Genomic DNA, 25100 nt, shown 5'->3' with positions numbered 1-25100 from the left:
GTAAGCCAAAAGAAAGTCCCTCTCTCTCTCTGTCACTCTCTCTCTCTCTCTCTCTCCTCCCACCACACACATACACACACACACACACACACACACACACAATGGATCCTATCAGATTCTTTCTTATTCTAAAAATATAAGCACTACTACTCTCAAATGAACAAGCTTGTTTATGTCATGAAGTCAAATTATCTCATGCTGCATCCTTATGGAAGCTTGTTGCCTGCTAAAGACTTGCATGAACAAGCTTTAGAGAAAATTCCTAAGGGTCTTGCTGGGTAGAGGTGACAAGGCTGACTAGAATTTGAGCAAATGAATTTTGTAATCGAAAGAGCAGGTTGACATAATAAGTTAGAATTAAACTAAAGATATGGAAAATATGGAGTCAAAGAAAGGCTCGGGAGAAGTGGTAGAGGAAGTGTATGAATAGAGAATAAGTAAATAAATCTTGACATTTTAACTCAGAGGAAACCACTCCTCCCAGCTGCCCTTGAGTGTTTCAAGGCCCAAGAAGGGATGGGAATCCCAAGAGATTGTGGCAGGTGTTTCCACAGTTCAACCACTTTGTCTTTCCCTGAATCCCAGTTTCAAATAGAAATATTAAAAATATCTCTGCAAGCCCTGGCCGGTGTGGCTCAGTTGGTTGTGCACAGAAATGTTGCAGGTTTGATTACCAGTCAGGGCACTTGCCTGAGTTTGGGGCTCGATCTCTAGTAGGGGGTATGCAGGAGGCAGCCAATAGATGTTTCACTCTCACATCCCTGTTTCTCTCTCTCTCTCCCTCTCCCTTCTTCTCTAAAATAAAATAAAAATCTCTGCAAGTTATTTTTTCACACTCTACTGTAATGGAATCCTTACTTGCAGTTCTTTCTCTACTAGACATAAGCCCGCTGAAGATGTGAGCTGTCTCTGTCGTGTTTATCACTGTGTCTCCAGCCCCTAACAGATTGCTTAGCACATGGAAGATTCTCAATAAGATTTGACTGGCTGAATGGATGAAATAAATGATGCTAATCCTGTGTCCACTCAAAAGACTACCTCACTGAATGTCAGTAGCTTCACTTTCCTCTGCCAACCCAAGATTTCATCACACCATAGGTGTTTACCAATAAGTTAAAGTAGCCAAAGATTTATAAGTAAACAGTGGGCCAATGCATGCCAGTAGGATGATTAATTTTCTTGGCTGTCCATAGCAGAGCATAAAATAAGGCATTAGATTTATTTCATGTAAACGGCCAGGGTGCACCAGAGAAAATGGAGGAAAGAATAAAGCGAAAGCTGTGATGTTGTCATAATGATGTCAAGTGACAATCACACTTTTTCATTACAATCTTGGTGCATGGTACATCAGCAAAACTTATCTCTTCTCCATTTCTGGATTTTTTAATAATCTAAGCAGTGGAAATGTGCTTTTTCAGCCATACTAACTGCCCTTTCTCATATATTCTCCCGCCTCCTTCTGTCCAGTGTTGAGTTGAAGTTTTCATTGCTTGTCCTCTGCGCACTTTAGCATTACCTCATGGTTTCCTGACTTATGTGAGAGAAGTCAGCGTCAGAATGGGGTTTTACAGAAATATTTTCTTTTCCTTTCCAGCATCGAGTTCTATAAACAAAGGCAGGGTTATCACATGTACCCGAGAGCTGCCTGGGAAAAGCAGGAGCCGTGGTTATCAAAGTTGGAACCTTTAAGAAATATGCTTTTGTCTCCGTTTTTGTTGCATTCAATCAGATCAACAAGTGTTGGCTAAGTGTTGAGCGTGGTTTCCTGTGGGATTGTGTAAGGCCTTGCAGGACAATAAATGTTTTGGGGGCACTGAGTAATGTAGCCATTTCTGACCCAGCAGCCGGGAAAATGTGAGACAATCTGCTGCTGCTAGAAGGAGGACAACTGGGGCTGTGTTCCTGCAAGAGCAGACTGACTTTACCTCGGTGGACCGGGCGGCAGGACAAGCCAAAATGGTGCGTTTAATCAGCAGGTGCCTGTGCAATGTCATGTCATACGGGAACACAGGTTTGAATACGGGTGTTGTAGAGCCTGAAATTCACAAAATTTGGGAGCCAGCTTTTAAAAATACAAAAAAATATTAATATGAAATTGCTGGGGCTCCTCCAGGACTTTGGATGGGGCCATGTAACGTGGGGGTCCCTGGCTCAAAATCTTGTTCAGGGCAGCTGTTACGTTGTGTGTGTATCACCACCAGCTCCATCTAGCTTTGTGTTGTTTTGTCTGATTTTCTCCTTACTATATATTAGGCATCACCTTTCAATGACTTTTCATATTGGCTTCATAACTGCTTCTGAAAGGCAAAGAAATGTTAGTCATTCTTTCTTTTCTCTTTCTTTGTTTTTATGATATTATTTTAGCTACAGATATCTGTTCTTGGGTTCCTGAAGTCTCCCTAAATCAACTTAGGGGTATTTTAGATGGAGATAGAAAGATGGGAGGGAGGTGAAGCCTAAGCTATACCCACATCCATATAATTTTGAAAATTCTTGTGGACTGTGATGATTTCATTAGATTTAAAAATTAGTACACTCTAATGTGGTCTAGGTCAGTGCTTTTCAACATATCCTATGCACACAGATCACCTGGGGATCTTGGTAAAATCCAGATTCTGATTTGGTAGGTCTGGGTGGGAACTGAGACTCTGCATTTCTAACAAGCTCTCAGGTGATGCTGACACTGCCTGTCCAGGGAGTACACTTTGAGTAACATCTTACATCGGTTTGTGAGAAATCTGGTGACACAAATACACAGTCACTAAGGGGCTGGCTCAACCTGATTTTGAGGTCCAGTTCCAGGATTGAAAGCTTGTAACAGATCTGCAGAGCAGGTGCTTATTGACTAGAGAATGCATGGGGACATTTCCTGCCTTCCATTATCTTCTATCCCCAGGAGCTGGGGGAAAGGGGATGAGTACTGAAAGTTTATGTTGACGGTCACTTGGTTTTTAAACTTTGCGATGGTCTTTTTAAAAATTTTCCTATGGAGTAATGAGAGGAAGGGATATGAGTTTCTGAAACATCTACCAGTGTGCTAGGCATCTTACCGCCATTTTCTCTTGACTCCTCCTAACCCTTTGAGGTGGTTATTTTTTTTTTTCTACCTTTAAGATGGGGAAGCTGAGGTTTAGCAGGGTTAAGTAACAGCCAGGTTGCATGCAGACAGAGCAGGGATTTGAACCCACCAAAGCTGGCTGCTTTTGCACATACCAAGCTGTATTCCTTCAGAAGTGCTATGTATTAAACTAATTCAGCATAAGGTATTAGGACACAGATTTATCACATTTTGCTTTTCTCCTAAGTAAGGTACCCAGAGGAGTGCCCTGGCAAAGGGGAGGGAGCAGAAGGAAAGAGGTAGCTGAAAAGAAGGAAGGGCTTAGAAAAGCTCTGTGGGACTTTTTCAAAGATGAATTTCACATCTAACACAAATTTTACCTCCAACAAAAATGGAATTGGAATTCTCGCTTTCTTTGTGCAAACAATGGGATTTCCCCAAATATCTGGTTTTCATAAATTCATTTTGGAGCAATTAAGATATGGTGTTTCAAAATGCTGAGAACTTGAGTGTCAATGTTAAAGGATTTCTGTCCATATCATGCCAAGACAATTGTAGCTTTCTCTCTCCTTTATAACATCATGTGAAAGTGGGATTTGGCAGGTTCTTTGGAGCTGGTACTTGTCTTTGGCCAGCATCTTAAGAGTTATACTTTTGAACCAGTTTACCTAATTCTGAGTTTAGCTTTTTGTTCCTGTTTAATTTACCATCATATTTTGTTCAGTTATTTAGCAGGAAGGTAAGCAAGCCTGGCCGGGGCAAATATTTGAAAATTAGCTTTGTCATAGCCACTGCCAGCCCCCTCCCCCATTCCTCACTGGAAGCATCTTTCCTTTCCTCCCCAACTTCGTCCGCTGCAACATGGATTATTTTAATATCTTGACACCTACCAAAACCTTTAGCTAGCCCCAGCTGGTGTGGCTCAGCTGGTTGAGCGTTGTCCCATACACCAAAAGGTCGGCTGCTGGTTTTCAATTCCCGGTTGGGGCACATACCCAGGTTGCAGGTTCGGTCCCAGGTCGGGATACATGAGGGAGGCGACAGATCAATGCTTCTCTCTCACATCGATGTTTCTCTCTCTCCCTATCCCTTTCTCTCTCTGAAATCAATAAGAAAACATTTTTAAAAACACTTTAGGTAAATGGCATGTAGGGCAAGAAAGGATAACTAAATCAAGTAACAGAGTACGGAATTGCTACTCTCATGTCTCAGTTCTAAAGAATAAAGCCTTAAGGGCACTATCCTGAGCCAGTCAGGGAATATGCTTTTTGGTTGATGGAACTATCCAATGACCCCATTTAACTGTATATGCTTTTCTTCCTTCCTTTCCTGTCTCCTGCCCCATTTCTGCACAACTTAGAATTCATTCCAACTTTTTAGTTGTATGTTCTTACCTATTTTCAAAATGTGGGCTAGAGTTTTGCTATTTATCACCCTTAGAGGTTCCTGCTGAAAGATTATTTATAGGTCACATCTTTCTGTTATTGCCAATAAAATGTCCCTTGCATGGGTCTGTTAATACTCAAATTTATGCAAGACTGTAGTATGTTTAGCTGAACACACAGATCTCTTTTAGTCTATTTACTGCCATGATGGAGTGGCCAGTGCCCCAAACAGGATACTAGAAATCTGGCTCCGAGTTGTGTCTCTCAGGTCAGAGCTTTGCAGCTCTGGCTAAGTCACTTAGGCTGCTAGGGTTCCTATCAGCTTTGATATTCTGTGGCTGCCTTCCTGCATTAGGTTAGAGCCTTCTCTGATTAGGAGGGTTACATAGCTGGCAAGTCCTTCTCTAACATTAGCATCATGGTCAAGAATATGTGCTGTGGAGTTAGGCTGCCTAGATACAAATCCCAGTTCCACTGCACTAGCAGTGTAGCATGGGCAATTTACTGTCTGTTAAATGAGGTTGCAACCTACCCCACAGGGGGACTTTGTTATAACTCACCCCATAGGATGGGGGTGTTCTGACCGACCCCATAGGGTGGGGGTTTCTTGGCCTACCCAATAGGATGGCTGTGATCAGTAAACAGAAGCGTGTTTTTTAACTGCTTTAAGTAGTGCATGGCACACAGTGATCCCTCCTTAAATGTTAGGTAAGATTATTATTACTACAATCACTCATACCCTTCAAGGTCCAATTTTAATGTTCTCTATTCCATAACATCTTTCTTGATTATCTTAAGAAAAAAACACACACACACACACACAACTTTTCCTTTCTCAGGCCTTTCGTAGCAAAGACAACAGACTCTGCTCTAGCACATGAGTTGTTTCCTTCCACCTTCTTTTTAAATCGTGATTCCGTGCCCACAGTGTGCCTGTTATTTTCACATAAGATTTCTCATTTAAGTCACATAAACTGAAAGAGCTGTTGCCCATCTCATTTTACAGATCAGAAAACTGACATCTGTAGCAGGGAAAGGGCTTGGTCAGGTGACACAGCTCACAAATGACAGTACTATCATCTCCTCCAAGCCTTTGGAGTCTCCCACCCTACAGCAACCTTCCATATTAACCAGTTATGAAACCTTGGTCTCAAACCTGCTCCTTGTCACTTTGAACACACTGGAGGCTCAAATTCAAGTGTGTTGAATAGATCTGCAAAGTTGAACTCCCTACTCTCATGATATCATTTCCTTATAAATACTAAATAACCCTATTGATTCCAAGTCATGTTAATTCAGCATGCATCCTTTATGCATGTTATAGGGTACGCAATGGTTGCTGGCTTCCTTATAGAGAATAGTATATCGATTTCTGTCCGTTTTTTGCTTTTGGGGTTTTGTTTTTGTTTTTTTGCCTCCCTGCACTTAGTCTCTTTCTAGTTTCATGAGCTTATGGAAATAGGTAGCCTGGGCTATTTGGTAGGCAAATTGATGTGTCTCTTTTATGTAGGTGGTGATATGAGATTCCAGCCAAATCTTACCATTTCCTCTATGAAAATAGATTTCTGGTTAATACAGACTAGCTTTAAGATCTCATTTTATTTTGAAAGTTTTTGTATCTTCCCAACTGAATTTCCCTAAAATAAGGATAGATGGAGCCAACTTTGCTAGTCTTTTGACAGACATTTGAGTCATCACTGATTATTACCTCCTATATGAAGGGAGACTACAGAAATGTCTTCAATTTAGAATCTAGACTAATCTAGGAGAAGAGAGAAGAAAGGGACAGAGGCAAATAGAAGGAGAAAGGCAGGTTCAAGCTAGAGAAGGAACTAGGTATTGCCTTAAAAGAAACTGATCTAGAAATGACAAAAGTGTGTCATCCAAACAGGGTTCTTCAAGTTTCTTAGGAAGCATGAGTATAGCTTCAGCAGTGGAACTTCGAAGGACTTCAAAGACATGTGGCTCCAAGTGTTTGTTATATGAGAACAACAGATTATAGACCCATATACACAGTATGTGAGGGGTTTTTTAAATCCTCATCCTAGGACATGTTTATTGATTTTTTTTTAATTTTTTATTTTAGAGAGACAGGAAGGGAGAGGGAGACAGAGACAGAGAGAGAAACATCGATGTGAGAAACACTGAGGTTGCCTCCTACATGTGCCCCGACTGGGGATCAAACCCACAACTTAGGTGTGCGCCCTGACCAGGACTGGAACCCACAACCTTTTTGGCGCACAGGGCGACACTCCAACTGACTGAGCCACCGGCCAGGGTGTGGACTCATTTTTGTAAAAATAAACACATGCATGTATATACTTGAAAAAATCTAAAGGAATGTTCACCAAAATGTTGACAGGGTTTTTCATGTGCTTGTCTGTAGTTCTTGGCTTTGCAGAATAAACATATATCACACATAATGTTTAAAATGAAAGCCAAAGAATTCACAAAGAGCATGATTTTGGAAAGAATAATTTTGTTGAAATTATTCTTGTGACAAATTATATTGCTTCAGACACAACATGTATAAATCCTTGGAGATTTATTAGAGAATGTGCTTGAGAACTTGGTACCTTCCTTTCTAATCAATGTTCTTCCCTTCAATAAACAGAAGCAACTTTGTGAATTTCATTTGTCAGAGGTTTCTATGAGTCACCATATTAACTTTTTCGGTGAAATTCCCCCCAATGCTATCTTCTTTTTCAACACTCTTTAATGTGATGGATGTGAAAGGTCTATAAACACAAAAGTGTGTGAATCATCATGCAGGACTGGGAAAGGCTGATTACTACCTTGGATGCTAGGATTTACATTTCCAAAACACTGTTCTTAATGTTACAAATTGATTCAGCAACTGAAAAAATTTGAAAAGTAAACTTTCAATTCTACTAACCAGACCTATTTAACCAGCACTCTGCTTTGAGGAGTAATATATTAGCTGTGGATATAAAAGACATTTGAGAAGGGTTTTCAGTTTTCCCTTTTTGCTTTGTTAGTCACTTTTTAAATGGAGAAAAGTAAAAGGCAAAAGTGCCCTACAAGTATGCCCAAAAGGGGACTTTAACTCACACAAAGTAGACCCTCCATATTTTTAATAAGTCGTCAAGCAAATTCTCTTTCAGCCATGGACTTTGGGTATAGAAAATAATCTTAGCTGAATAGGCGTGTGTGTAGTCTCTAATAGAGACAAAGGTGAAAGGTAGATGTGTTACCTGCATCCCCAGGTCCTGCAGGGTTTACTACACCCTGATCTCTGCCCTGTTCAGGGCAAAAATAAATAAATAAATAAACAAACAAACAAACAAATAGTGACCATGGTAAATAGTAGCCATTTGTGCTCAAAATAAACCCATTCTACTTTTGCAAAATAATTTTATGGTGCTTTTTTCCTCCCCAGATAAAACAATATTCAAAACAAAAAGTGACCATATTTAATGGATAAGATTCCTGTTTCTACTTCTGCCTAGATTACTACTTCTACGTATAAATCAAATGATGCCCTTGGAGAATATCTGAGAGATTAATCATCTTCTGATCTATGTAAATAAATAATTAAAGCTGATTTCTTGGATTCCCTGATTTTCTAGAGTGGCATGGTCCATAGCAAAATGGAAGCTGGCTGGGCCTGACCATGGTTTGTTCAATGCCAAGCTGTGTTTCTTAGTCTCCCATACTTCCCACTTCCCTGCCACTGTGGGCTCACCACATTCCAGGGCCAGTGAGAACTGTCCATTAGTAATTGGACAGGTTCACTTGGCATCTGCCTCCATCCAGACAGAGCAATGCCCATGTGGGTGCTTCCTGATCCAGAGTGATAAATAGTATGCAAATATCTTCTTTCTAATACATGACCCTGGCATAGCCAGAGGGAATATGAGTGATGGTGCTTCAGAGCTGTAACTTTTTGCTTAGAGCTTGAGAGTTAAAATTAAGGAGCCAGAAGCACACTTCATCTCTCTCTAACGTAAGGTAAGTAAAGTTAATTACTTCAAATTATCAATAAACAAAGAAAGATGGTAATTACTAGGCATGTGACTGCTAATAATGATGTGATTTCACAAAGCAAAGAACATAAAGTTTCTCTCTTGTGGCCTATTGCTTGCTGAACACTACTTTTCATGATCAGACCTGATATCAGACTGAGGGTTGAAGCAATAATTTTAGTAGCACCAGAAAATTAATGCATTTATTTTCCAGAAATTCTTTACCTTTTAATGTTGCACATGGTTTGGGGAGGAAAAGAGTGTTTTTAGTTTTTAAAGTACCATTGTTTAGTTTTTTATCTCTTTTTACATCATTTAAAATGTTTTATTCTCAGAAATATTGAAGAGTAAACCCATGTCCTTTATGTTAAAGATCTGATCATGATCAGGGACTGTGGGTGTTATTTAAAATGATATCAGTCTCACAGTGCTTTGGATAATTTGGTCAAACAACTGGTCACGTTAATAGAGAGAAATTTCAGTTGATCAGTTACTTCAGACATGGTGAGCTGTGTGGAGTTCAAATTTTTAAAAGTTTGATTCTATTCAGTTCAATTCAACAAATGCCTAGAGAATGCTCAAGGAATAAGGAGAATTTTGATGAGATGGTCTGGAAGGTAGTATGAAGATGGTGAATTTATGATCTAGAGTAGGAGATGAGTAAAATGCATAAAATACTATAAAAATTAAGCATACTTATAAAAGTCAAAGCCAAAGCAATAGGGAAAAACCCAGGTACGTGTTAAGAGCCTGCTTAGTTACTTTTCCTCTATAAATCTAAACCTAACTTTAAAAATTATATTATTTATATTATCCCTGAATGAAAAATCGTTGAATGAAAATTATGAAAGTAAAAGAGAACCTAGCTAGATGATGCAAATACTCATTTTAATTATTTTATTTAGGACGACAGTATGGATACAAAATCCATTCTAGAAGAACTTCTTCTCAAAAGGTCACAGCAAAAGAAGAAAATGTCACCAAATAATTACAAAGAGCGCCTTTTTGTATTGACCAAAACAAACCTCTCCTACTATGAATATGACAAAATGGTGAGACCCTATTTATTCCATTGTTTTTATACTATTTATTTTTCTTAAGGCTCCACAAAGTGCTTAATTACAATGAAACAGTATCAGATTTCTTAGCCTACACAGTAAAGATCAACTTGCGCTCATTACACTTGTCTTTTCTTAACCAAGGTGTAAGTAATTCAAGAATAAAGGATTTTAAAACATTGGCTCACTTTACAAAGACAAATTACAAATCACATTAGAACAGTGGTTCTCAACTGAGGGTGCTTTTGTCCCCCAGAGGACATTTAACAATGGCAGGGGACATTTTTGGTTGTCATAATTGGTGGGAGTAGTGTACCACTGACTTCTACTGGGGATGCTGCTAAATATTTTATAATGCACAGGACAGCCCCCACCACAAAGAATGATTTGGCCCCAAATAGCGCTGAAAGTGAGAAATCCTGCCTTAACACAACGTTGGGAATCAGACTATTTCTATACAGTTGAGAATTCTGCCTCAGTAGAAATACTGAAATACTGTCTTATAATTGAAACAAAGTGAAGATGCTTTGTGGAGTTAAATCTTGGTTTTCCTGAGCAGATTAACAACATTGCAGCTAATTTGAAATGTGTTTCAAGATTATCAAACAAAATTATTAAGTGCTGCCTGAAGACTTGCTTTGGGAGGCATATATGAGTTTCTGTTCATACTTGAAAATATATTCTTCTGTAATTGGATTTTGACTATTATAGAAGAATTGGAATGAGTCTCACATGCCTACTGCATTTCCCAATCCCCCTCCCAAGCATAACCTTAACTTTATGCTTTTCTTTGTGCACCATTGTGTATCGCACAAGGCAGCTTATATGTTGTTGCTTTTTCATTCAGAAAAGAGGCAGCAAAAAAGGATCAATTGAGATTAAGAAAATCAGGTGTGTGGAGAAAGTCAATCTCGAGGAGCAGACCCCTGTGGAGAGACAGTACCCATTTCAGGTAAGGGGAGAGGCAACATTCCATTGGATGCATGGCTCTTCTTTTAATATTTGGTATTATGAAGCCAATATAGCGGGGATAAATAAAGATGTTGCAAATGATTCATTAAGACAATGACAAGGCTTGGGACATTTCTAGATAGGAGCTGGGCAGTTTGCTAAAATTCTATGTACCCATCTGCCTTCACTAGAAAGAGAGGAAGAAAAGTGAGTAAGCCCCAGTGGCCTGACTTGCCTTGGGCTCTGACAATCTCTTTCATCAGACATTGCCGGGCATATCCAATGTGCTACAAGGTACTAGGCACACTATAAGAAATAAAATGTCATCCCTGTTCTCAAGGCATTTACAGATCATTATAACACAATGAGGGTGAGTGTTAAAGTGAAGGTCAGCAGAGTAACCATGGTGCACTAGGAAGCAAAAGCTTCACTCTTCATTCCAAGAGGTCAGGGAGACTTTCTACTGGAGGTGGGTGGGGAAGAACCCAGCAAAAACAGGAAGAACAGTGAAACAAAAGAAACATCAGGTGTCAAGGCATCTTGTCATAGATGTCATAGGTAAAACAGTATTACAGGTTTAGAGAGCTCCAACAGTATTTATGAATAAAGCAGCCCTGCAAAAGAGTGAAAGAGATGAATCTGGAAAGGTGGGCAGGGCCACATCAGAAAGGCTTTGCGCAGCATGCTAAGGCATTTTAATTTTACCCTGAAGTATTATCTTAAAATGGTATGCCATGGAGAGTGTGCCTACAGTACCCTTGGAAAGTGGCTTGAACTAAGTCAAGCCCTACTTTTATTATACCATGAATATTTATCTTTCTGATCTAAAGGCAGATGGACTGCCCTTCTGATGTTCAGACTATCCTGTGCTAGTGAGAAACTACTATGCCCCAAAATGAAATAAAATAAAATAATCTGATTGCTGAACAATCTGTACTTCCCACTTTAAAAACGATCATCACCCAATTGGGAGAAACCAGGGGAGTGTGTGCTCATGGAAGAACACAGGCCTTGGAGCCCCACACAGCTCCTAGCCGCTGTTTATATTTGTTTAACCATAGACAACATACTCAGTTCCTCTCCGAATTTATTTTTCATTTGCAAAATGGGCATAATCATATATTTTTCACGAAGCTGAAACAGGATTAAAATATTTAAGCATCTAGGAAAGATTCCCAAAACTAGTAGTTATTTAATAAATGGTCTGTGTTATTTCCCCATAAAAGTGAATAAACTAGAGAAGGATCTTGGGAGACATCGTAATCCTCAAACATTTAAATAAGTGTCTTAAGGAATAGAAAAATGACTTATGCTAGGAATTGTTAGGGTAGGACATGACTCAAGGGGATAAGTTAACAGGGATGTAAGCATGAATTATATAATGATCGGAATATATGAAAATTGGCAGGGATGGCATAGTAAAAGTGAAGGACATTCTATCCCTGAAGGTATTTCTAAGAATAGAGCAGATAAACATTTTCCAAATGGCTGTAAAGAGAGTCATGCGCTGGGTAGGTAGGTAGACCAGAACACTCCTAAGACACCTGTTATAGCTAACATTTTCTAATTTTCCAATTCTCTGCTGTGATTTTCCAAAGTGTAGAGGTTTCTGGGATAAAAAAAATGAAAGGTAGAGGATAAAAATAACTAGATTTTTTTCTACCTAATTTCAGAGCTAATGGATATATTATATAAGCAAACTCAAGGTTTCTTTTGGATAATAGAAAATTTGCAGTTGCACCAGAGTGAACTATGATACAATTAGAGGTAAATGCACCAAATCTTCTCCTTTCCAGATTGTCTATAAAGATGGGCTTCTGTATGTCTATGCATCAAATGAAGAGAGCAGAAGTCAATGGTTGAAAGCATTACAAAAAGGTAATTTCAAGTAGTCATAAAAGGTAGTCACCAATTGAGCTCTTTTGAGGGTTGGTGGAAGAAAGACATGACAGTAAAAGGACTCAATGCCAGGACAGAATCTACTGATTTTCCTACCAACCTCCGAGAATATGCCGTGCTTATCCTCATTTTGCATTCTCATTGTTACATAGGGGAAACCTGGGTATCAGATACCCTTCCCGCCCCCTCCCTGCCTGCAACAGAGCAGGCTATTGTCCTTCCCAGCAGCTTGGAGGAAGCCAGGCCACCTGCTCCCCACCCACTGTGCTTGCCTTTCCAGGGCAAAGTCTAGTCTAGGTCCTCTTGGGGTTGTGTCAGGTCCTGTAGTTACTGTACTTTGAATGTTTATAGAAAGTTATAGGTAATACTTATTAAACACTTATCATTTGCCAGCTACTGTATCCAGTACTTGTAAAACATTTTCTTACGTAGCCCTCTTGACAACTCTGTGAAAACAGGTCATATTAGCCTCCATTTTTTCAGATAAGTTAAAGAGACATGGCCAATGTCACACACCTAATAATGGAGAGCTCATAATTCAATTACCCAAATCCAAATTTTTAACCAGTACAGTATAAATGCAAGGCTGCTGGGAAAGCTCAAGGTCAGAAACTGTTTTATAAACTTAACTCATTGTGGTTTCTGTAATAATTTCTGTTTAATTCTCATTAACAGTAAAGTTTTTTTAATGCTGGCCTTTTCAGGTAAGCTGAGCTGAGTTAAACTAAGGGAATAATATTACTAAAGCCCACTGCTTATTGAACACCTACTCTGAGCCAAACACTGTGCTGGATGCTTTACATACATTTTCTCATGTCCTTCCAGTGACACAGCAAAGTGGTTATTATTCTCTCCATATACTTCCCTGAGTCAGGGTTGTAAAGGAGGAGCAGAATTCCCCTCGGATCAAAATAAGAAATCTGTAAGATGAATAAAAAATCAAGAAGGAAAGAGTTGAAGCCACATGTAGAACCAACCCTCTCCACCTAGAGACTCTTCTTGAACTACTCTCTACTAAGACCTTGTAGGTTTCTAGGCTGTTTCGAGAGACATTAGTTTGTTGTAGACACGGTATTACACTCGGATATTACAATTTCATTTCTTTGGATTTTTTGGTCCTATTCCCATGGGTTTTAAAATATGCACATATTCCTAGAAAAGTAGCCCCATAAACCATCAATTCCTTAGTATAAACAGGTCAAAGTCATGAACAACAAAGAAAGAATGAGAAACTGTTCTATATCAAGGGAAACTAGATAACTAAAGGCCATGACTCTGGGTTGGATCCTGGATTAGGAGAAAATGAATGATTATAAAGGATATTGTTGGAACAATTAGAGAAAATGGAATATGACATATATATTAAATAATAGTATTGTATTTGTGTTAGATTTCCGGAATTTGATCATTGCATTATGGTTATATAAAGGCATGTCCTCGTTAACAGAAGTTACATGCTGAAGCATTTGTGAGTGACATTACTTAGGTTATAATATTTGTACTTGCTCTCAAATGATCAAGCAAATATAATAATAAATTTAAAATCTAAAAAAATAATAATGTGTATGTACAGAGAGAGAAAGAGAGAAAGCAAAAGTAGCAAACGGTTAAAAATGAATCTGGGGGGCTGGAGAAACAAGATGGCGGCGCAGGTCACGGCTGCCCCCGCCGCCTCCCGCAACCACATCAAAATCACAACTAAAACCCAGAACCACCGTCCCTCAGAGCCTCCTGAGACCCAGCTGAACAGAAGCCCCGCAATCAGGGGGCTGAAGCAGCACCGAGACCGGTAGGAGGGGGAGACGCGGGCGGGTCAGGGTTGATTCAGAGACGCGGCCGGGCCCACACCCGGGGCCGCGGGGAAACCCGGGAGGGAATCTCGGCGGCGGGGGTTTCCCGGAGGAGCAGGGGTCCCAGCCCCACAGCAGGCCCCGGCCCAGGGCTCCAGGCCGGGAAGAGACGTCCCCACACTCCAGGCTGTGAAACCAGCGGGGACTGTCCCTGAGGGTCACGGAGGCCGCAGGAGCCCCAGCAGCTCCTCTCAAGGGCCCGGCGCGGACTCACTCGGACGCTCCCTCTGAGCCCAGCGCCGGGCAGCGGCCTGAAAGGACCCGGGACACTCGGGGAGGGACTGACCTGCCTGAGATCCGGGCGAGAGGCGGAGGGCGGCTTCCTCCCGGGCAGGAGGGCTGGCGGAGGCCATGGCTCCTGTGGCGAGTCCTCCCCGCACAGCCGGCGGGCAGGCGCCATGTTTGAGTCGCCAGCACCTGACTCACCGTTGGCCCCGCCCCGTGATTCCCGGAGGCCCCGCCCCTCCCCACCTGCAGCTCATCCGGGCCATTTCCAGGGGCTTTTCTGTGCAAGTGGCCCCTCGAATCCCATGCTTAGGACTTTCCTACAATCTCTCAGACAAGCAGCAGCTGCCCCATGCGGCTTGATAAGCGGCCCCAGGCCTGGCACTAGCGGCAGCTGCACTGGCTCATAGCTGGGCCTCTCCTGGGCACCTCCAGGCCCAGCACAAGGAGCAGCCAACTACGGTTTGCTGAGTAGCTCATGCTGGGGGGCCCTGGGCAAGGCACTGGCACAGGCTGACTGTGCCCTCCCGGGAGGCCCCAGAGACAGTGCACCTGGGGGTCAGACTCGACCACGCTGGATTACAACCCTGCCACATCCACGAGTGACACTCAAGGGGCGCCCTTGGTGAACACCAAAGCCCCACTGAAGTAAATCCTGCTCCATGGGGGTGTCTCCAGCACAGCGGCTCTCTGGCTGTAGCTGCAGCGGGTCCTCACAGCTGACTGGCCTGGGGGTCAGTTCCTCCCAGGGACGCCAACAGCAACCAAGGCTCAACTACAACAGGACAGTGCACACAGCCCACACAGGGGAGCCCCTAGAAGGCCCAGCTCAGGGGACTGGGGAGGCTGAGCCACTGGGCCCTACAGGACACCTACTACACAAAGCCACTCTACAAATTCCAGGAGACATAGCAGCTCTACCTAATACATAGAAACAAACACCTGGAAGCAGCCAAAATGCGGAGGCAAAGAAACATGTCACAAAGGAAAGAACACAAGAAATCTCTAGAAGAGGAACTAAATGAAATAGATCCAAGCAAGCTAACAGATACAGAGTTCAGAATTTTGTTTACAAGGATGTTTAAGCAGACTATTAGGGAAATAACTGAGAAAGTCGATAACATAATAAAGTACCAATTTGAAATGAAGGCTACACGAGCTGAAATGAAGAATAAGTTATAGGGAATCAACAGTAGAGTAGAGGACGCTGAGAATCAAATCAGCAATTTGGAACATGAGGAAACAAACAGCACCCAACCAGAAGAGCAAAAAGAAAAAAAAATCCAGAAATATGAAGATAGTATGAGGAGCCTCTGGGACAAGTTCAAGAGGCCCAGCATTCGTGTTATTGGGGTGCCAGAATGGGAAGAAAGAGACCAAGAAATTGAAAACCTATTTGAAAAAATAATTGCAGAAAACTTCCCCTACTTGAGGAAAGAAATAGACTTAAGTCCAGAAAGCACAGAGGGTCCCAAACAAGAGGAACCCAAAGAGGCCCACAGCAAGACCCATCATATTTAAAATTCCAAAGGTTAAAGGCAAAGAGAGAATCTTAAAAGCAGCAAGAGAAAAGCAGATCCCTACAAGGGAGCACCCATATGACTGTCAGCTGATTTGTCAACAGAAACCTTGCAGGCGAGAAGGGAGTGGCAAGAAATATTCAAAGTGATGAAAAACATGGAACTACAACCAAGACTGCTTTACCCAGCAAAGCTATCATTTAGAACTGAAGGTCAGGTAAAGAGCTTCACAGATAAGAAAAAGCTGAAGGAGTTCATCACCACCAGACCAGCACTACAGGAAATGTTGAAGGGTCTTCTTTAAGAAGAAGCTGATGAACAAAAGAATTTGACGAACTAAATGGATCCAGAGACATTGACGCAGGCAACAGACGATCATATTTCAGAGGGAAGAGGGAAGGGGGATGGAGAGTGGGAGGAGATTAACCAAAGAAGTTATATGCATATATGCATAACCCATGGATGCAGACAATGACGGGGTGAAGGCCTGGGGAGGGGGTGGGAGTGAAGTGGAGGAGGTCAATTGGGGGGAAAATGGGACACCTGTAATACGCTCAACAATAACGATAAAGAAAAAAAAAACAGAACATAAAAACAAAATAAAACAAACCAAAAAAAAGAAGTACAAATTGTCTGTTACCGAACAGTCCCGGGGTTGTAAAGTATAGCATAGGGAACACAGTCAATAATATCATCATAACTTTGTATGGGGCCGGGTGGGTACTCGAAACATCAGGGGGACCACTCTGTAAAATACATGATTTTCTAACCATCGTGCTGTACATCTGAAACTAATACAGAATAATATTGAATGTAAACTGTAATTGAAAAATAAAAAATATATATATATAATGTAAAAAAAAAAAAAATGAATCTGGGTAAAGGGTACCTGGACATTCATGGTACTATTGCGACTTTTCCGTATGTTTGAAATGTTTCAAAATAAAACATGGAGGGGAATATATATGTTTATTAGAACCTTCTTCCCTTTTTGCTAAGATCTAGTCTTACCCTCCAGCCTCTTTCAGCCACAAGAGCACAACATGCATGTGCTGTAACCCACTTACTTCCTTTCTGGATGTATTCTAAAATCCTAACACCAAGCTGATCTGTATATGCGTTTTATACCAGTTTTTTAAAAGACTGATATGTTATTGTGTTGTTCTCATTATATACATGGTTAGATTTTTCTTTCTGGCTTTTGAACTTCAAAGTGAAAGATATATCCTTTGGGAACCATTTGCTCTTACCCTGGTTGCTGGCAAAAACGATGTCTTCATTGTTCTGTGATAACAGCGCTTATTGAATGTGTTTTCTTCCTGCCTGCTCCCCAGAGATAAAGGGCAACCCCCACCTGCTGATCAAGTACCACAGTGGGTTCTTCGTGGATGGGAAGTTCCTGTGCTGCCAGCAGAGCTGCAAAGCAGCCCCGGGATGTACTCTTTGGGAAGCATGTAAGTGACCCCTCTACTGGGTGACCCTGGGTGGACGGTGCCCCATTAGGCAAACCTGCCACATGCCAGAACAGCTTGCCAGTTCAGGAAAACAAGATGTGCCAGACTGGTTGGCATCATGAAATTTCAGCCTCAAAGATGCTATCTGGCAAATGAAGTCTAATTCTAGGGTCAGTTGAGTCATGTTTATTAAAATAATAACAATTAACATCTGTCATTCTCTCACTCCGTGAGAAATATTTTTCAAATTTCAATCATGAATCAAGCAAGGAGATGCTTATTCCCTCCTATGATTCTTACTGATTTAAGATAAACTCCAAATAGGTACAGTGTGGTGAACATATCACCGTGGTTCATAAATTAAATCATAAACTAAAAATAAATTATTTTTAAAAATACGTCAATGGATAAAATTGAAGTGACACTTTTAATCAGTGTATATGATAGATGGCCAAGTTTGAAGAGATATATTTAAAGCAGCTTGCTATTCTCTACATATTTGTTGATTTCTTAATAACATCAGAGACAGTAGTGAAGGGTTCTATCCACAGTTATATTCCCAGGGAAATCTGCCTGAGACTTTATCTGGGGATAGAAAAAAAGGCTTTGAAGGGATAAAGGGGGGAGAGAATTATGTTGCTTTCTCCTTGTGCCCTGAGTCCCAGTCCTTCACCAGGATACTTACATGAGGCAGTCTTATATATATATTAGTTTAGTTTATCATTGTTGACTAACATGAAGTTGTCAATAAATAAAAACAGTTTTAGCAGCCTGGACAAAATTTGCTTGGATTACAATGTCTTTAAAGAAATGAATGAGATCAGCTGTGTGATAACACTTCATAAACTGTAAAACACACAAAGATATGAAATGTTATTTAAATTCACTTCACAACAGTATTGACATCTGATAATTATGTTAATATTACTGCTGGTTATTTTACAACAAAATCAATGAATATGCATTGTGTTTTCTATCTCAATTAGACTACACAATGAATATGTATTTAATTAGATCACATTGCCCTTTATACTCTTGAATTACAGTAATTTAATGAAACTATTCAGAACTTACGGTATGTAGATCTTCCCTCCACTGTGAGGGGCTGAGGAGTAATGTCTTCTTACAGCATTAATCATTTCCCACAATTATTCTGTCCATGGTCTGACATCATTACCCAGCAGGACAGATTGTAGCTGTGACCATGCCCTAACTCCCAGGGGAAGAGCAGGAGAAAGGCCACAGAGAGCCCTGCCTTTGGACTATCTTCCTAAACTCGGGCTGGATGCCACCTGCCATGTGTCTTAGGTGCCACAGGCTGTTTGCCAGCCTCTGAAGAAAACTGCAGAATATAGAGGTATTATGGCTCACAAGCAGCTGTGATATTGTTTATCTGCCCAAGTGTAATTTACTCCCTTGGCCTCCTTTGCTGAGCTACAGGGAAGCCCACGGGCACAGAAAGGAAACAGTTGAGTGTCTTCGCTTCCTTCTGTCTCCAAAATGCCCTGGACCACCCTCTTTCCAGGGTACGTGTCCTACAAGTAAGTTGACCATACACCCCCGTTTGTTTGGGACAGTCTCATTCTGCAGCTGGTGACCTGGCATAATTATATGAAAAGCCAACTTATCACTGTCAGGGATGTTACAGTTTGGTCAATAAACGACATGGCCACCCCATTTATAAGGCATATAATGACTTCACACTCACAGCCTGGACATCTATCTACATATATGAGTAGAAAAAGAAATCAACAAATATCATAAGAACAGAAAAATGCATGAAATAGATTTGTTTTTTTATAAGTCATCTATTTATAAGCATCTTGTATGATCCAATTAAAGATAAGTCAGACATGGATTCTGAATCCTAGGGTCATAGGTCCTATCCAAGGGATTAGATATATGCTTCTCAAATGCAAGGTGGAAATGTGGTATAAATTAATAGTTTTTAGGATTTAGAGGAACTTGACCATTTTATCTATTTTGGGAGGATATTGGTGATGGTGGAGGAGTGGGGTTTTCTTTGGGTGTTACACAGGAAAGCAACAATCACTCAAAATGTCGTGCCTAAATTTATTTAATCTGCAGTGTTGCTTACATAAACTAGTTCTTTTGATTCATAACATTGGATGTTTTGCTTTGTTTTATTTAAAGTTCGTTCTGATATTACTTGGTTTTACTTTTCAGATGCAGATCTGCATGTTGCAACGAAAGAAGAGAGACTAAGAGTTCCCGCCTTCCCAGAGAGACTGGTAAGTCAACATTTCATTTTTCTCATGATGAGGATATATTAAATAAGTTGAGTTGTCAGATTCAAGACTAGAAAATTGGTCTTCCTTCAGACTACCAGCAAAGAGAGAAAAACTGTGAGGTATCACCAATAGCAATGGCTATATTAAATAATAAATTCAAATACAGAAACATTTAGCATTTTGTACTTTTATATTTAATAACGACAATTTTCTAACCTGTAAGCACATAAATAGTCACTAAAAAATGGTGCATGTGAGAGATAGCATCCCATATAAGAGGCAGCTGTTACTAGCTGTCATTCCTGTCCTACCACCAGTATGGCCAAGACTGCCTCATGAAGTATCCTAGTGAAGGAATGGGACCCCATAGGGCACTAGCAGAAAAGAACATAATTCTTTCTCTCTGTTATCCTTTCAAAGCCACTTGATGGACTTTGTTCTAGTCACTCTCAGATGACATAAAATTTCCCAATTACCAATAGTAATGAGAACAGCCTCTAATTGTCCCATCCAGTGCTATAATCACACAACTTCAAGCATCTTTCCCCCTTCACTGAGCTCAAGTCTGCTCAGAGGATAGCCTGCTTTGGGGAAAGGGTTGTGGAGAGGCTGAGATTTCTGACCCTTTCAGGGTTGGTGCCCAGGAAGAGCAAGTCTACTAAAAAAGAGACAGTCATATATGGTTGGTCTCATCATGCTTTGGTAGTGGTGGCTTCTTGGTAAGACAGTTTTCCAATGCTGGTTTTTCTAAAAATATGTTTTTATTCCTTTTTTTAGAGAGAGAGAGGAAGAGAGAGGGATAGAGAGATAGAAACATCAACCCAGGCATGTGCCCTGAGCAGGAATCGAACTGCAACCTCTTGGTTGCTGGGTTGACGCTCACCCACTGAGCTGCACCGCGGGGACCTGATTCTTTATCTTATGGGAGACTTTCATGGGTTTCCCATGGGGGTGCACATCCAAGTGTTGTTTTATGACAGAGGAAATGTCTTGACCCTTAGCTGTTGGGATTTTAGCCCTCAACTTTTCTGCTGGGTCAATTCACTAGTCTTGGGCAGAGTTTTCAAGATGGCTCCCAGCCAACCCTCTCCCAAGGGTGGAGTTGGCCTCCAGAAAAACAAGCAAAATCTTGACTGCTTTAGTTAGTAAAACTGTATGTGGCTTGCTCTCATAGTACAGGCTGCTGCTCTCCTTGTGCTCTGCTTTTGGGGTTCATAGCCATAGTCTCCTGCTTTTAGGCTTCCCAGGCAGGGGTCACTCTCCTCAAAGGCCAGGAAATACATAAAATGGCCTCCCAGTGGTTCTCTGAAAGCTCACATGAAATCAAGGGATCATCTCCACCCATCCATCAGCTCTATGGTGTTTGGGGTACTTATTTTCAGTTGCACACAATTACACACACTTACTTCTATCTTTCTAAGTAAAAACAATATAATTTTTGTGAAGCAACATGAAGGGCAAAAGTAAATCCCTTATTATAGTAGGTTGAATTGTGTCCCCTAAATTTCATGTTCACCCAGAATCTCATAGTGTGATCTAAACAGGGTATTTGCAGACATAATTAGTTAAGGACCGAACTGAAATAAAACTGGATTAGGATGGGCCATAAATCCAACAGCTGGTGTCCTTACAAGAAAATGAGAGGACACTGAGGTACAGAGAAAAGAAGGCCATTTAAAGACCTAGGCAGAGATTGGAGTCACACTCCCACAAGGCAAAGAATGCTTAGAACCACGAGAAGCTGAAAGGGGCAAGCAGAGGTTCTCCCCTAGAGCTTTCCAGGGGAGGATGATCATGCTGAAACCTTGATTTTGGACTTGTAGCCTGCAGAATTGTGACAAACTGTTGCTTTAATCCACCGAACGTGTACTAATTTGTTATGGCAGCCCTCAGGAAACTAATACAATTATTAAAGTTTGGGTATTGTTGTTTTCTGTTATCAGTGACATTACTGTTTTGGTTTGGATGCATATTCAAGTCCTGAAGCTTAAAAATTATGACCTTGTGAAACACCTAAGAGCAATGTCCAGACTCAGCAAGTCTATAGAGACAGAAGGTCAATTAGTGGTTGCCTGAGGCCAGGATGGGGATGGGGATTGGCTGCCAATGGACACTAGGGATCTTATAGGGGTGACACAAATGTGCTCAGACTGGGTTGTGGCACTAGTTGCCCAACTTGATAGATTTACTAAAAGTCACTGAATTCTACACTTATAAAGAGTGAATTTTGTGGTATGTAAATTATACTCCAATGAAGTTTGCTTTAAACAAATATAACAGTAGAGTATAATTTAGGAGCCAGACACCATTGCATCTAGTCTAGGGCAAAAAATTCTTTGGGAAATGTGTTGAAATTATCAGTCAGCCAAGTCAGTGGTCAAGGTCTGTTTTGATTATAAGATGCCCTAAGGGATCAGAGAGAGTATTGTGAAAAGTAAGTTTTCCTTTGTTTTGTTTTTATCAGAGCATTCAGTGGAGGACTTACTGAGCTGAGGAAAATTAAAATTTGCTTTCTAGCTGTTCTGTTCAGATTTCCTCTTAGGGAACTTTCCATTGCATTTATCTTTAGAGATAATCACTACACAGCTCATAAATTGCAGTGTCCTGCCTAACTAAAATTTCCAGGATGTTACTCTCTGGAAAAAAGTAAAACACAGTGTGGAAAAATTAAATTCAGAGCATACACACACACACACACACACACATATATATATACATACATATATGTAAATTTCTAATTGAAGTATAACATGCACTTAGAAAAGTATAAAAATCCTAAATGTTCAGTTTGATAAATTTTCACAAACTGAACACATCTTTATAACCCATGTTCAGATTAAGAAACAGAACATCATAGAAACCTAGGGGTACCCTCATGTTTCCTTTCAGTTATTACATCCCACCAAGAATAATCACTAGCCTGATTTATAGCATTATAGATTTTTGCCTGCTTCTGACCTTTATATAAGTGGAATCACATAGTTATATATTATGTGTCTTTTGTTCAATTTATGAGATTTTCCCATTTTTTTAGTATGTGGTTATAATTTATTCTCATTGCCATATAGAATTCCAGTGTGTGAATATGCCACTGTATTAGTTTCTTATTGCTGTTGTAACAAATTACCACAAATGCAGTGACTTTAAGCAACACAAAGTTATTGTTTTATAGTTCTGAAGATCAGAAGTCTAAAATGGGTCCACACAGCTGTGTTACACCTGGAGGTTTTAGGGGAAAATCTATTCCAGCTTCTAGAGGCTATTTGTGTTCCTTGGTTCCTGGCCCGTTCCTCCATCTTCAAAGCCTGTAGGGTAGCATCTTCTTTCCTCTCTGATCTCTGTTTCTATCCTCACATCTTCTCTCTAATCTCTGAGTTTCTTGTCTTTCTCTTATAAGAGCTCTTTTGATTATATTAGACCTACCCCCAAAATCCAGAATAATCTCCCCATTGCAAGATCCCTAAACTAATCACATCTACAAAGTCCCTCTTACCATATAAGGTAAGGGACCAGGGACCAGGACATGAACATCTTTGGTGGGACATTATTTAGCCTACTACAACCACAATATTTTTAATATTTTATCCTTATAATGGGCATTTAGATAGTTTCCAGTTTCTATCTAATTGAATAATTCTGCTATGAGCATTCATTTACATGTCTTTTAATTTCCTTGTTGGATATGTATATAGACTTTCTAGATCATAGGGTTATGTCCAGCTTTAATAGATTCTGTAAACAGCTTTTCAATATGGTTCTACCACTTTAAACACCAATCAGCAAAGTTGAGAGTTCCTTTATATTATCCTTTTTTTCCTTTCCTTTCCTTTCCTTTCCTTTCCTTTCCTTTCCTTTCCTTTCCTTTCCTTTCCTTTCCTTTCCTTTCCTTTCCTTTCCTTTCCTTTCCTTTCCTTTCCTTTCCTTTCCTTTCCTTTCCTTTCCTTTCTTTCCTTCCTTTCCTCTCTCTCTCAACCTCTCTCTCTCTCTTCCCTGCCTCCCTCCCTCCTTCCTCCTTCCTTCTTTCTTTACTTCCTTTTAAATTTAAGAGCAGATATAATTTGGTTGTTAGCTCCAGGTACATGAATCTATGTGTATGCCTCACTGTGATCTATTAAAATATCTTGTCCTCCAAAGCTGAAGATTCCTCGAGCAGTTCCTATTTTCAAAATGGATGAACCATCTTCAAGTACCACTCTAGCCCAGTATGACAGTGACTCAAAGAAAAACTATGGCTCCCAGCCAAATGTCAATATGCGGTATGTTCCAAGAGAAGATTGCCCTGACTGGTGGGAAATAAGAAAACTGAAAAGGTAAACCTCAGCTCTTAGTGTGGCTGCCCAGCATGTAAAATAAACATTACACCACTGCCTTGGACCTCAGTCTCAAAGATGTCCACATAGGCCTTAGCTGAGATAGGTTTGTCCCATCAGAAAATGCTCACTGTTTGAGCCAGAAGCAGTGGCCCCACTGGGACTGTGCAGCACAGTATTTCCATTTAGACTATTCAATCTCATTTTTACCTAAAGCATATGCCTCATTGTACCAATGATACAGCCAAGGGGCTATATGGAACTTGGAAGAATGTAAATGTATTCCTGCTATTGTTTTCAGTATAGCAAGTCATGGTAACTTTCATTCCAAAGTGGAGATACAATCCAAGTGTACTAACCTATAGCTGATGCCTGAGGACAGAAGTTACATTTATTTGCCTGAAACCCAGTGTTCTTGGAAGGAGACAATAAGCCCAGATTCAAGGAGGGTGAATGTCTTATCAACTTTGTGTCAGGTGCCCTCCCTGGCGGAAGCCCAAGTGATTCATCGAGGGGGGTATGCAGTGAGATGGACCAGTATTCAAATAAGTAGTCAGCACTATTGATTCACATGGGGTTGCTGCAGAGCTACCAACTCATAGATTGCCACATCCTATCTTTTTTTTTTTTTAATATGTTTTTATTTATTTCAGAGATAGGAAGGGTGAGAGAGAGAGAGAAACATCAATGATGAGAGAGTCATTGATCGGCTGCCTCCTGCACGCCCCCTACTGGGGATCGAGCCCGACCCAGGCATGTGCCCTGACTGGGAATCGAACCTCGACCTCCTGGTTCATGTGTCATGAACCATGCCAGCGAGGCAGCCAAATCCTATCTTTATTTAAAATGTTGATATTTTGTTCATCATGGATTTTTGCATTAATTTTTATTTTAAAAAATATTTTATTATAACACTATTTATTTGGGTTACTGAGTTTTTTGACACCCCCTTAGATTTTTCAACCAAGATTAGTCCTGACCCTAGATTTTCCCCTAGAACTTCAGGAAGCTAGTTATCTGAACAAAAGATTGATTAATCACTTCTTAACACGAGCAGCATTATATCACCTATAGTGAATTCTAATACTTGCTAAGCTAAAAGGTCTTCATGGAGCTTTAATTGTAAAAATGCAGTCATGATTCTCAGCTCAT

The 25100-nt window shown here is 40.5% G+C and overlaps 1 protein-coding gene across 1 annotated transcript in view; it reads left to right on the top strand.

The window, feature by feature from the left end:
• The first annotated feature begins 1913 nt into the window (after positions 1–1913).
• Positions 1914–25100, top strand: part of BMX (BMX non-receptor tyrosine kinase) — a 42847-nt gene continuing 19660 nt past the window's right edge. The window contains exons 1-7 of the mRNA XM_016202935.2: positions 1914–1959; positions 9335–9481; positions 10335–10439; positions 12235–12316; positions 17267–17386; positions 19574–19638; positions 23773–23948. Coding sequence (XP_016058421.1) covers positions 1957–1959; positions 9335–9481; positions 10335–10439; positions 12235–12316; positions 17267–17386; positions 19574–19638; positions 23773–23948 — 698 coding nt within the window. The 5' untranslated portion in view covers positions 1914–1956. The remainder of the gene's footprint in view (positions 1960–9334; positions 9482–10334; positions 10440–12234; positions 12317–17266; positions 17387–19573; positions 19639–23772; positions 23949–25100) is intronic.

The sequence above is a fragment of the Miniopterus natalensis genome, chromosome X, assembly GCF_054644295.1.
Source record: "Miniopterus natalensis isolate mMinNat1 chromosome X, mMinNat1.hap1, whole genome shotgun sequence".
NCBI lineage: Eukaryota > Metazoa > Chordata > Mammalia > Chiroptera > Miniopteridae > Miniopterus > Miniopterus natalensis.
The sequence above is the reverse complement of the archived record's forward strand: the minus strand, read 5'-3'. Positions and strand labels throughout refer to the sequence as shown.